The sequence below is a fragment of the Phyllobates terribilis genome, unplaced genomic scaffold (genome assembly GCF_046119375.1).
Source record: "Phyllobates terribilis strain yellow unplaced genomic scaffold, ASM4611937v1 Scaffold_9__5_contigs__length_417890890, whole genome shotgun sequence".
Taxonomy (NCBI): Eukaryota; Metazoa; Chordata; class Amphibia; order Anura; family Dendrobatidae; genus Phyllobates; species Phyllobates terribilis.
This window is the reverse complement of record NW_027362769.1, coordinates 5,761,013-5,775,245: the sequence shown is the minus strand read 5'-3', so window position 1 is coordinate 5,775,245 and position 14,233 is coordinate 5,761,013. Positions and strand designations below refer to the sequence as shown.

Below are 14,233 nucleotides of genomic sequence, written 5' to 3'. Positions count from 1 at the left end.
ACTATCAAAGTTCTGGAAGAGTTTTCTCAGCCCCTCCCATCACACAGGCCCTGAGGCGTGGGGTACTCTCACAAGGAGTGCAAAGTTTGGAAAGATGCTGACGGAGTACCTTGCCAACCGCACCAATGTCCTCCGTGATTCCTCTGTGCCTTATAATTACTGGGTATCCAAGCTAGACATGTGGAATGAACTGGCTCTCTATGCCTTGGAGGTCCTGGCCTGCCCTGCCGCTAGCGTTTTATCAGAGCGGATTTTTAGTGCCGCTGGTGGAATTATAACTGATAAGTGCATCCGCCTGTCAACTGAAAATGCTGACAGGCTAACTCTTATAAAAATGAACAAGGGATGGATTGGGCCAGACTTCTCAACACCACCGAGTGATAGCAGCGTAACATAAACTCAAATCTAGTGTCTTTTTTTGGGAGGTGTATTCTCATGCACCTTTTCACACCCACACATGGGTATACGCTTCCTAATTTTGGCTATTTGCTCTTGTCCTCTTCCTTCTTCTCATCCTCCACCACCATATCACCAGGGTGACCATGATCCGTGATGCAACACCCACATAATTTTTTTAAAGGGTATTTAAGATGCTCGTAAAAAAAAATTTTATACAGTATGTTTACGTATACCCCCCGGGGGTAAATGTTTGTCAGCCAATACACTTAGTGCATGGACATTACAAGTATAGAAGACGCGCTCCTTTCCAATGGGAACATTTTTTTATGAGGCCCTCCTCCATGTCCTTTCCAAGGGGCATTGGAGTGCCTCCCAAGTTTTGGCAGCCCGTGCATTCACTGCATAGGCAAACACAATGGGAGACTCACTTCCTAATAATGGGAACATTGTTTTTAAGGAGGCCCTTTGACCTCCACGTCTCTTCCAAGGGGCATTGGAGTACCTCCAAATTTTTGGCAACCCTTGCATTCACTGCATAGGCAAACACAATGGGAGACCCACTTCCTAATAATGGGAACTTTGTTTTCAGGAGGCCCTCTGACCTCCACGTCTCTTCCAAGGGGCATTGGAGTGCCTCCAAATTTTTGGCAACCCTTGCATTCACTGCATAAGCAAACACAATGGGAGACCCACTTCCTAATAATGGGAAGATTGTTTTCAGGAGGCCCTCTGACCTACACGTCTCTTTCAAGGGGTATTGGAGTGCCTCCAAATTTTTGGCAACCCTTGCATTCACTGCATAGACAAACACAATGGGAGACCCACTACCTAATAATGGGAACATTTTTTTTCAGGAGGCCCTCTTCTAAGTCTCTTCAAAGAGGTATTGGGGTGCGTCCAAATTTTGGACAGCCCTGCCACTCACTGCATACGCAATAACAGTATAGGAGACCCACTCTTTAGTAATGGTAACAAAGCATAGCTGGCTGATGACTGTCTAACACAGGGATGGCCGACTGCTGGCCCTTTAAGAATAGTAAAGGCGACCTGATGGCCCTATAAAAGTAGGCTTTGTGACTTTCAGAGTCCCTCCTTCATAAATGAAACAGAATGTGTCTGATCATGTCTCACACACCACATGGCCAGATAAGGTTTTAAAATGTTAAAATGACATTTCCCAGTGAATGCATTTGTCACGGTTGAAAGCAATGCAAAAGTGCAAAAATGCATCAAAAACGCTACATGTGAACATAGCCCAATGTGTGGAGGAGTATTTTTGGTTTTGGTTATTTATTTTTTCTTATATACAAGTCATTACTCTGGGAAGGATGTTCCTTAACATATTTCCCAGGAAAATCCATTTTGGTTTAGTTTTTGTATGTTTTATTGTGAGTCCGTAAAAGTGGCTTAATACCTCTGACAACATTGTTGACAGCAGTGACCTGGGAGTCAGAAATGCTTCCAGGGGTCTTCCCCATGCTGTTCCCATGTCATTTGAGCACTGTTCCCATCGATTTGGGCAATTTTTAGGCCCTCTGCAGACCGCCGGGGGGGCCGCCTGGAAAATGCTCGAGTTTCCCATAGACTTACATTGGGCTCATTGCTCGGGTTGAGCACCCGAGCAGTCCAATTTGCTTGACCCGATCATCGAGCACCCGAGCATCACTAGTGTGATGACATACTCTACAGTACATTCCTGTTTTTTTTTTTGTTTGTTTTTTTATTAACAATAGTTTCTCTTATATTTTATGTAGATAATGGTAATATGCAACAGAACAGGACAATTGCATAAACAATTCAAGTAACATACCAGTAAAAAAGGGTAAAATAGGTATTTTAAGGTGACATGGCACTTGACACCCTATAAAAATAAAACTCCTAAGGATTCAGGAAACTTCTTTTTGCCAAAGGTCCCATTGATGTTATTAGCATAGAACAAAAAAGATAGGCCATAACTAGTGAAGGGGAAGAGAATATAAAGTTGAGAGGGTGAGAAGCACTACATAAAACAGTTGTGGGTGATGAGTAACTTAAGCAGACAATTGCATATATTAGATCCAACATGGCCATATATGCTGAAATTCGTGGATGGAAGTGTATCATTTATCATAAACCAAGAGTAATGTCTATTAACCTGAACAAATGGAAGAAAGTTGCTCATCCAATCATGAGCAATGAGTAATTGTCTGCTTAACTGCCAAGAAAACATAGGACATTTTGAGAAAGCTTAGTCACATATGCAATTTGTTTATTGAGGAAGGTCTCTTAAGAATTTTTGTTTAATATTATATCCGGTTATAGAGTAGATCTATGAATGGGTTCTAAATCATAATCTTTTGACCTTCTGGTACTTCCATCAGTTTGGAGCATATCACCTGCAGTAGGGCAACCCCTAAAGCAATATGAAGGATACCTAAGGACTGCATGGGCAATGCAAACTGATATTAACTTAGTTAAGACCTTGAAATTCAGTTTAATCATTCAAGTATTTAGAGTGCCTCTTGTGGAGAAGGTGCAGAGCTGGGACTATTGATCTCCATTTAGTGTGAATTCTAAATCTGATTCCTATTTGGAAATGAAAGTTAGGTTTATATGAAAAGGGGTGTGAATCAAACTGAATGTAGCAAAGAGATAAGACCCGGGTAGAGAGGTGAGAATTTACATCTATGTTTGAATGATATTAAAGTAAGGGGTTTAGGGGCCAAAGGATCAAAAATTAAACAAACTTTTTTAGCTGAAGATACCAGAAAATCTTACATTGGGGAAGGGCATAATGTTCCTACAAAACTGGGAATGGTTTGACACCCTCCATATAAAGAAAGTGATGAATTTTAGTTACAACTATGAGAACCATGCTTAAAACATTGAAAAAAAGCATCACATCACAGGGGAAAAAGAAATTGTTAATAAAGGAGCCCAAAGGCTGGATGGGGAGCTAAATCCTACTGAATACTTCACCCTGTTCAACAATCTAAGTGAATTTATTTATTTATTTATTTTACTCACTTATATAGCGGCATTAATTCCACAGCGCTTTCCAGACATTATCATCCCTGTCCCCATTGGTGCTCACAATCTAAATTCCCTATCAGTATGTCTTTGGAATGTGGGAGGAAACCGGAGTATCCGGAGGAAACCCACGCAAACACGGGGAGAACATGCAAACTCCTTGCAGATGTTGTCCTTGGTGGGATTTGAACCCAGGACCAGTGAATACATTGTAATGGGGTTAGTAATGTGTCGTCTTTAAGTTTGGAGGAGCCATAGGAAATTATCCAAAGTGAAGGGATGGCATTCTGGGAAGATCCAAAGGAGGGGGTTGAGATGGCATGATAGAAGGCTAGTTGGGAAATCTGAGCTGAGGGATGCCTAAGCCTCCTTTAGATTAGTGTCTAATAAGAGTTGCTCTATTTCCTCTGTGGTTGAACCTTACCAAACAAACTTTGATTTAAAAAAAATGTAACCCAAACAGTGGCTTATGGATAATGTATGCAACTGTATTCTTTACAGTTGCAAATGTAATAACTTTCTATTTGATGCATACGTTGGGAGATTTTACCATTTAAAATATACAATCTAAAAACAATGTAAAAATACTAGAGACAACAGAGCAAGGCTTGAAAAAAACATTAAGAAACATCTACATTTCGGAAGTTGAGATTTGTGGGGTCTAGTTTTTGAGTCCTTAAACAAAGGAGTTGCAGCTGCTCAACAAAACAAAGTAATTCACCCCTTTGGATTTTTTCATCTTGCCTTGACTCTTAAGATCACTGATGTCAGGCTATAAACAGAATTCTGTACATACTCAAGGGACCACGACAGCCCATTCATGTTACCAATCAGGGGCATCTTAGCAACAGTTTCAACTAAATGTAAACTACATTTTTGCTTGTTGCAAAAAATGAGGTCCCCTACTGTCATTGGTTGATAACAAGACAATTTTCTCCTCCCATGTTGGGGACTAGAGGTGCTATTATCTGTCTAACAAACCCTTCCTTCTCGAATTCGTGATTCCCCAGATTGGATGCCCCCTTCTGTATGTAAATGGTATTGCCTATTCACAGAGTGATCTCTGCATAGACTCACTATGTCCATCCAGGACCAATTTGAGTTAAGAGTTTGTCCTTGGACATTAGGTGGCTTTATATTGAAAACTATAAACTAAGTACTTTAGAAATCCTAACCAAAAAGACATGTGTTAAATCATATTTTATCTCCTCTAGAGGTCAAACCTTATATGCACAATAGATACTTTTATATATTAAAATAAAGTAAAGGAACATTATTGTAGCTATAATGGGTTAAAGTGACAAATAACAAAAATAGTTCATCAGCTAAACGGCAATACTAATATTGTTTAACATTAAATCCTTTGTTATAATGGATCAGCTTAACATCGCAAGTCGTCCATTTAAGTATGAGCTTAAAGTTTACATGCTATTTTCTCCAAGTGTGCACATTATGAGCCCCTGTCTGTCTGTGTCTTTACTGTAGGTCTTACCAAGAGTTAAGTAGTATAAGCAATCATGAAACAGTCCAATGTAAGAGTAATGACCCATGACGTAACTGTCCAGCCAACTGTTCTACTCATTACAGTGCTGGGCTACCTCCCTAGGTGAAACACTACACAGCACATCCCCCATATGGTATTTATGTTGCAGGCATGAATGTACATGGGAAAGCTGCTCAAGAGATTTTCCAGTCTCGCTCCTGATGGATCATCTAATTAAATGAAATCTCAAATAAAGCTGGGAAAACATCTCATGCACTCATTTTTACACAGGAAATTCTTTAAAGCTCATGTCACTTCATTATGCTCCAAATCTGTTATTTGTATTTATGCTGCTAAGTTTTCAGTTATATTCCATCTATTATTGACTAATGACACACAAAAGTGTGTGTGCGTGTCTGTGAGTATGTTGTGTGTGCGGTGTGTATGTGTCTATATATGCAAGTCTTCTGGTCACTTTATTACTCCCAACCCAATTACACATCTTACAAGTTTGGTACTGCACATCTGTGAAACAGACGGTGATAAAGGCATTGTCCAAACATGGCTATTTGTGGACAGAAGTGAAATGTTCACTACAATGTCTTTGTTATGTTAAGCAAGTCCCAAAGGAAAGCAATTTAAAGAATAACGTTAAGGAAGAACTAGACTTCTGTGTCACTTTGCCTTAAAAGTAGAGCCAAGGAACATAGTCAAATACAACAAAGAATAAAACCAGTAGATGACAAGTGGAAGCTAAAAATTAATAAAGTGAAGGAAAACGCAGAACATAAGATTCACATTGCAAAATAATTGGACAAATAATACAGTTTTCTAGTTATGAGACAAAAGATCACTGTAGAGTAAATCAGTATATGAAAAGTGAGCAAAAGATAGGCAAGGGAATTCTTTCTCAACAAAGAAAAAGCCTGAAGACATGGCAAGGTGGCAAGGACTCCACCCTATCTAGATGGAAGAAGTAGAGAGAAAATGCAGCAAGTAGCTAAGCCTTGAACATCCTTAGCGAGCAGTTTCATGAGCCCTCTGCCAGGTAACAGTGAAAAAACAGTCAGGAACAGTTCTGTGCCACATTATATCTGATCGGTGTTGTACACTTATCTCCATGACAAGGGCAATCCAGCAGCTTCAAAGAAGTGTTAAATTCTCACCAAAGCATAGACAGTATATATGAATACATATAGCTATTGTTAAATAAAGCACCAAAACACAGGCTTCAGAAAGTCTCTCTCATTGCTCTGAAAATTAAATAGCACAGAAAGTCTTAACAGTCTGAGCAGTTTCACTTACCACTCTCTTCATCTTGAGCTTGTACAGCTAGAAAGTGCCCTATTACAAGTATAAAAGTTATGAAATTCCTATTCTGTAATAAATTCATGTCTGCTTGATAGACATGTGGCTTTGCTTTTTGTTAGGATCGTCTTAGTACCATTAAGCTACCAGGATATGTGTCTTCCCTGTGAGCTTCAAGACAAAAGTCTGCAAACAAGACCTTTTTTGAAGTGTTGCAGCTTTAAATAGGAAGAATGCAGCCTTCCCTCGTTTTCCTGCCCCTTTTAGCTTGTGCAGGCTTATAGTCATCCAGTCCCTGCCAAGCAGAGTATGATTGACGGTAAATACCTCAAATCAAAATTTCTCTCTTACTCCAGCCTTTCTTTGTTGCTGTTTTAATACCACACATAATAAGAAAGTGATCATAGAGATTATTAATTAAATGTGTTCTATGGATTAATAACATTTCCTATTGCCTAACTGTACAAAACTCTTTTTAGTGTGTTTGTCTTTACTGGAGACTTTCAACAGTGTGGCACTTAATATTGCTATATAAATGTACATTTACTTTATTTTACATATTATTACTAGTGATGAGCGAGCGCTAAAAGGCTCAGGTACTCGTTGTTCGAGTCGAGCACATTGAAATACTCGGGTGCTCAGACCTAGTAACGAGCCCAATGTAAGTCTATGGGAAACTCGAGCATTTTTCTGGTGGCTCCCCCTGGCGATCTGTGGAGGACCTAAAAATTGCCCAAATCGATGGGAACAGCGCTCAAATGACATGGGAACAGCATGGGGAAGACCACTGGAAGCATTTCTGACTCCCAGGTCACTGCTGTCAACAATGTTGTCAGAGGTATTACGCCATTTTTACGGACTCACAATAAAACATACAAAAACAAAGCCAAAATGGATTTTCCTGGGAAATATGTTAAGGAACATCCTTTCCAGGATAATGACTTGTATATAAGGTAAAATAAATAACCAAAAACAAATCTTGGGCTACGTTGTCACATAGCGTTTTTAATGCATTTTTGCACTTTTGCATTGCTTTCAACCAAGACAAATGCATTCACCGGGAATTGTCATTTTAACATTTTACAACCTTATCTGGCCATGTGATATGTGACATAGGAACAGCATGGGGAAGACCCCTGGGGCTGAAAGCATCTCTGACTCCCAGGGCACTGCCTAAAACTGTGGTCATCTCATCAGATGTGATCCTATATTATTGCGGTAATAATACAGACATTTTTGGCAACGTGACAAATCTTAAACTCCATTTAAAATGGGCAAGGTCTGTGTCAAGGGACGGGGAAGTGGACGCAGAGGCCTTGGGCAAGATGAAACTGTGCCTGCTGAGGGAGCACAACAAACACCCACGTCATGTCGAACTACCTTCCTGTCCCAATTTCTAGGGGGCCGCGGAACACCACTATTGAAGCCAGAGCAGTGTGAAAAGGTTGTTGGTTGGATAACAGATAAAGTTTCCAGTCAGTTTGCCACCACCACCAGCCTGTGTTCAACATGGCACAGTCTCAGTAGATGTGAGTCTGGATCACATTATTATTATTACTTTATCACCATTTATTCCATGGCACTTTACATGTATAAAAGGGATAATCTTGAACAAAAATGTGACACTGACTGGTACAGGAGAGGAGAGGACCCTGCCCGTGAGGGCTCAGTCACAAGGGATGGGTGAGGATACAGTAGGTGAGGATAGAGCTGGTTTTGCAGCGGTATGGTGGAGCGAGGGTTACTGCAGGTTGTACGCATGTCGCAAGAGGTGAGTCTTCACCTTCCTTTTAAAGGTTTCAACATTAGGTGAGAGTCAGAAATTGTGGGGTAGAGAGTTCCAGAGAAGGGGGGATGCACGGGAGAAATCTTGTATGCAAATGTGGGAAGAGGAGATAAGAGGGGAGTAGAGAAGGAAATATTGTGAGGATCGGAGGTTGCATGCAGGTAAGTACTGGGAGACTAGGTCACAGATGTATGGAGGAGACAGGTTGTGGATAGCTTTGTATTCCAAGGTTAGGGTTTTGAACTAGAGTCTCTTGGTAATGGGGAGTCAGTGAAGGGACTGACAGAGAGGAGAGGCCAGGGAATAGCGAGGGGACAGGTGGATTAGTCAGGCAGCAGAGTTTAAGATAGATTGGAGGAATGCGAGAATGTTAGAAGGGAGGCCACAGAGCAGGAGGTTGCAGTAGTTGAGAAGGGAGATGATGAGCGCGTACACTAGTGTTTTTGTAGATTCGTGGTTGAGGAATGTGCGGATCCGGGAGATTTTTTTTAACTTGGAGTCGGCATTTTCCTCACCCTGATCATCCTTCCTCCCACCATTCTGAGTGCCCTGAGACACCTGATCCCACACTTGGACAATTCGAAAGAGCTTGGATATGTGGTTTGAAGGAGAGATTAGAGTCCAGGGTTACCCCAAGAGCTGATCACTTTTCCATCGATAAATTTAGGCCTCTCGACCGGCCAGTTTCAAGCAGGGCAACATAAAACCACATGTAGTGATTTAAGGAGCCATGGTCATCTGAAGGCAAGAGGTGGATAATGATGAGACACAATGGACAGAAAGTCAGGAGAAGGACCAGGGCGCGGAAGTGGAAAACAAAGAGGTGGACGATCAAGTCACTAATCCAACCTGGCAAAGGGACATGTAGAGCGAGGACAGCAGCACACAGGGGGAGGGAGGCATAGCACCACAACAGGCAGGAACAAGCAGTGTGGTGGCCACAGACACAAGGTGGGCAAATGCTCCCCGAAACACCAACATGACGGAAGTTGCCAGTACAACTGTTAGGTCTTCCTCAGTCTGGTTCTTTTCTAAAGACTGTTTAGATAACCCCAAAAAGACCATTTGCAACATCTGCCAGGCCAGCATCAGCAAGAGCACTAAAACTACCAACCTGACCACCACCAGCATGCTGAGGCACATGACAGCAAAGCACCTGACCAGCTGGCCCGAGCACCAAGGTCTAGAAACAGTGTCTGCGGGTGATGCCACTGCCTCTTCCGCTGTTGTGCGTGCACGCCAATCCCCTGTCCATGGCGCATGCGAAGATGCCTCTCACCCTGCATCTGTCATTGCAGACTTGCAACCATCACCGTCCACGTCCTTGTCCCGTTGCAGCATTCAGTTGTCCTTGGAATGCAAGTGCAAGTATGCAGCCAGCCACCCACCCACAGGCCGCAATACTAAACTGGCACATTTCTGGACTGCTTGCACTTGAAATGTTGCCTTTTAGGCTCATGGAGGCGGAAACTTTCCACAACCTCATGGCAGCGACGGCTGGGTGTCCATACTCGGTCCACAACCGCCACTATTTCTCCCAGTATCGTCTCCGACTTCTACAAGCGCGGGTCCCAGAAAAATGTGAATGTGGCCAGGGACGGTACATCTCACTAATGCATGTCACTGGGTTAATATTGTGCTTGGTCTCCTGGACAACGACCAAATTATTCATGATGGTTGGATCATCCATCTCCTTAGCTTTGTGTTACTTGGAATACAAGCACAAGTATGCAGTCAACCACCCACCCACAGGCCGTAATACTGGTCTGCCACATTTCTGGACTTCTTGCTTGCACTTGAAATGTTGCCTTTTAGGCTCGTGGAGGCGGAAGCTTTTTACAACCTCATGCTGGCAGCGGCCGGGTGTCCATACTCGGTCCCCAGCTGCCACTATTTCAACCGGTATCGTCTCCGCCTTCCACAAGCACGGGTCCCAGAAAATTACCCGTGCCCTCCTCAGTGCACTTACTGGGAAGGAGCTCCTGACCACAAACACATGGACAGGTGAATGTGGCCAGGGACTATACGGAGCCAGTCCACAGTAAAACAACAACCATAGAGTGTCCGGGAACCTTCCCACACTCTTTTCTTAGCCAGGGCTGCTTCTCGACAGGGTTGAACGGGCCCACCAGAGAATCGGAGAATTTTCCGGTGGGCCCTGGCTTCTCCATCAGTAGAGTTCATAGTGCCGAGGTGAGGTCGTGATGATGATAGAGGCCACCATCTCCTTAGCTTGCTGCTGGTACTTTTTTGTGGGAATCAGCTTGGCTCCAACCAGCCTGGAATATTTCCAGTGGTTTGGTATTGGCACCCAGTACCAGAAGCGAAGCCGTCCACAATTTCCTTCTCAGGAATTTTATTTGGTAGAATGAGTGACTGCCCAAATAAATTAGTTTCTCACAAAGGAGCTGAAGATACTGAGTGGCAGTAGGTGCAAATTTGTCCAGCATGTTAAATATCAGAGGGAGAACAGAGAGGGCAGCACAGTGGCTCAGTAATTAGCACTGAAGCCTTGCAGCGCTGGGGTCTCGGGTTCAAATCCTACCAAGGACAACATCTGCAAGGATATTGTATGTTATCCCCGTGTTTGCGTGGGTTTCCTCCTCAGTAAAAAAGCAGCCATAGAGTGTCCAGGAACCTTCCCACACACTTTTCTTAGCCAGGACTGCTTCTCCGCAGTGTTGGACGGGCCCATCAGAGAGCCAGAGAATCCTCTGGTGGGCCTTGGCTTCTCCTTCAGGAGAGTTCATAGTGCCGAGGTGAGGTCATGATGATGATAGAGTTCACAATCTGCTTAGTTTTCTGTTACTTGGAATGCAAGCGCAAGTATGCAGCCAGCCAGCCACCCACCCACAGGCCGCAATACTAAACTGCTACATTTCTGGTTAGCTGCTTGCACTTGAAATGTTGCCTTTTAGGCTCGTGGAGTCGGAATCTTTCCACAACCTCATGGCGGCGGCCGGGTGTCCATACTCGGTCCTCAGATGCCACTATTTCTCCAGGTATCGTCTCCGCCTTCCACAAGCACGGGTCTCACAACATTACCTGTGCCCTTCCCAGTGCACTTAAGTGGGAAGGACCGCCTAACCACAAACACGTGGACAAGTGAATGTGGCCAAGGACGGTTCATCTCAATGACGCATTCCACTGGGTTAATATTGTGGAAGCCGGGACTCAGTGGGACCCTGGGATGGAACACGTCCTTCCGATGCAGAGGGTTGCAGGCCCTGGGTCAATCAGTGCTACCCCTACATTCTTCAGCCCCTGCACCACCTCCTCCTCCTCTCCAGCCTCCATCTCCATCACTTGATTCATTTTTTCAGGAAATATTCCAGATTATTTACTTAAACTTCGTGTGTGGCAATAACAATAAGCAGGACTGTATGCTTAGGCAACAAACCGCACACCATTGCAGAGTTGTTGAAAGCTGTATCAGAGAACCTGGTATCAGCTCTGAAGTTAGGCAAGCGCGCACATGTACCATGCCTGGCCAATGTGGTCAACTTAGTGGTTCTGCAGTTTCTCAAAATCTACAAGGATCTGCGAGAGCTGCTTGTGAAAGTACGTCGCGTGTGTGCCCATTTCAAAAAGTCAGTTACCACTTCCGCCGCCCTGGCAGGGCTTCAGCAGCATTTGCAGCTTCCAGCTCACTGACGGGTGTGTGATTTGACTGTGCATTGGAAATCAATGTTGCAAATGTTTGGAATGATTTTGAGCAGCAGAGAGCAGTTGCTGAGTAGAGATGAGCGTTGTTCTACTCGAACTGTTCGCCAATCTCAAATTCGAGCTGTTTTGGGCGGTGTTCGAGCCGTTCGGCGAACACGAACGATTTGAGAAAAATTCGGCTGTTCGAGGTTATGTTCGATAACTGTTCGTGCACCAAAATCATAACTGGATTTTTTCTCAGTAATGATGAAAATTAATGTTAATACGCAGTTTGAGTGTACAGCGGGGTGGGGGGAGGGGCAGGGGATGGAATGCTGCAGGAATAATGAAGATCACCATTTTTTTTTCTCTTTCCCGCATTTACAGTGGGGAGGTGCAATCTGTCAGCCTATCAGCAGCGCACACACGGAGCGAAGTGCTTTTTTCACACAAGCAAGGGCATGTGTCTTTGGCAGTGTATGTCACATGTCCTTGCCCTATAAGACCAAGCCATTTTCCCCGTCGCCACCATTTTCTCACTGCTGCAGCTGCGTGTTAGATGGCACCGCTGTTGCTGTGTGCGCTATACCTTCTTAATTTCAAGCCAATTTTCGCACAAATCTACAGATAGCTTGGGAGTAAATAGACTAATTGTAATTGCAGTCCTTTTCAGGACTAGGTTACATCAGTTCCTATCAGTTTTTGCCAGGCAGGTCTGTGGCAGTGCTGTGCAAGTTTTTTTCACAGCATTTGGCTGAATCTAGCAAAGCTAATCCTTTTTGGCCTATTGCAGAGTGTGTTAGTCAGTGGAGTAGCCTATCTATGTTGCAAGATATACCACCTGTGTATAGAATACCAATTTTTTTACTGCACCTAGTGAAGTAAAATCTTTTGGGCATAGCATCATTCTATTAGTCCATCTATACTGACCTCCATCAGGTTGCAAATTGAATATAATTTTTTTCTGCATCTAGCTCTGAAAAAATATTTGGGCTTCTAGCAGTGTGTGGGACTTGTTCTATTAGTCCATCTATACTGACCTCCATCAGGTTGCAAACTGAATATAATTTTTTTCTGCATCTAGCTCTGAAAAAATATTTGGCCTTCTAGCAGTGTGTGGGACTTTCTCTATTAGTCCATCTATACTGACCTCCATCAGGTTGCAAATTAAAAATAATTTTTTGTCTGCATCTAGCTCTGAAAAAATATTTGGCCTTCTAGCAGTGTGTGGAACTTTCTCTATTGGTCCATCTATACTGACCTCCATCAGGTTGCAAACTGAATATATTTTTTTTCTGCATCTACCTCTGAAAAAATATTGGGCTTCTAGCTGTGTGTGGGACTTGTTCTATTAATCCATCTATACAGATCTCCATCAGGTTGCAAACTGAATATAATTTTTTTCTGCATCTACCTCTGAAAAAATATTTGGGCTTCTAGCTGTGTGTGGGACTTGTTCTATTAGTCCATCTATACTGACCTCCATCAGGTTGCAAACTGAAAATAATTTTTTGTCTGCATCTAGCTTTGAAAAAATATTTGGCCTTCTAGCAGTGTGTGGGACTTTCTCTATTAGTCCATCTATACTGACCTCCATCAGGTAGCAAATTAAAAATATTTTTTATCTGCATCTACCTCTGAAAAAATATTTGGGCTTCTAGCTGTGTGTGGGACTTGTTCTATTAGTCCATCTATACTGACCTCCATCAGGTTGAAAACTGAATATAATTTTTTTCTGCATCTACCTCTGAAAAAATATTTGGCCTTCTAGCAGTGTGTGGGACTTTCTCTATTAGTCCATCTATACTGACCTCCATCTGGTTGCAAACTGAATATATATTTTTTCTGCATCTACCTCTGAAAAAATATTTGGGCTTCTAGCTGTGTGTGGGACTTTCTCTATTAGTCCATCTATACTGACCTCCATCAGGTTGCAAATTGAATATAATTTTTTTCTGCATCTAACCCAGCCAATAGTTTTGGCCTAATACCACAGTTTGGCCACTCAGCTCTGCTCGGTTCCCATCCATTGTTTTTTTGTGCAAACAACTCCAGAGTTGTGAATTAGTTAACCACCAAAATGAGTGGAAAAAGGCCTGCTGCTGGTGGAAAGGGGAATAGGCGTGTTGGGAAGGGGAAAAAAGGTTGTTTCCGTGGGGTAGGTGTTAAAGCAACAGTAACATCTGCAGAAGAAAGACCATCTTCCAGCCAAACTAAAATGTCTACTTCTTTTAGCGGACAATGTGATAAGATCCCTTTCTTACGGCCACGCCAATCGCTACAAATTCCAGATGAGGCACAAAAACAGCAGATGCTTCAACGGATATCAAGTGCTCCTTTAAGTGGGCTCTCCTCCACATCAACTTCAACATCACAAATACTCCAGTCCTCAAAGTTGTCACCCCAATCGCACTTGCTTCCTCACAGCTCCCAAATCTCCAGCTGCCCGTCTGAGTATGAGGTAGAACAGATGGTTGAGTCTGCAGAGTTGTTTACTCATACTATAGCCTGGGAATCAGAGGTCGACTCCAGCGCTTCTGTGAATCCAGACGAGGAAATGATCTGCACTGATGCCCAGAATCTTTATGAATCGGATCCAGGAC

General features: G+C 43.1%; 1 protein-coding gene across 2 annotated transcripts in view; it reads right to left on the bottom strand.

The window, feature by feature from the left end:
* Nucleotides 1–14,233, bottom strand: part of COL5A2 (collagen type V alpha 2 chain) — a 386,801-nt gene that overhangs the window by 268,708 nt on the left and 103,860 nt on the right. The window contains exon 1 of one of the 2 annotated variants that reach the window (XM_073646295.1): nt 6,197–6,446. The exons of the other annotated variant lie outside the window; for it this stretch is intronic. Within the exon in view, the coding sequence (XP_073502396.1) occupies nt 6,197–6,284 (88 nt within the window). The 5' untranslated portion in view covers nt 6,285–6,446. Of the gene's footprint in view, nt 1–6,196; nt 6,447–14,233 lie in introns of those variants that run through there. 2 annotated transcript variants of the gene reach the window in all.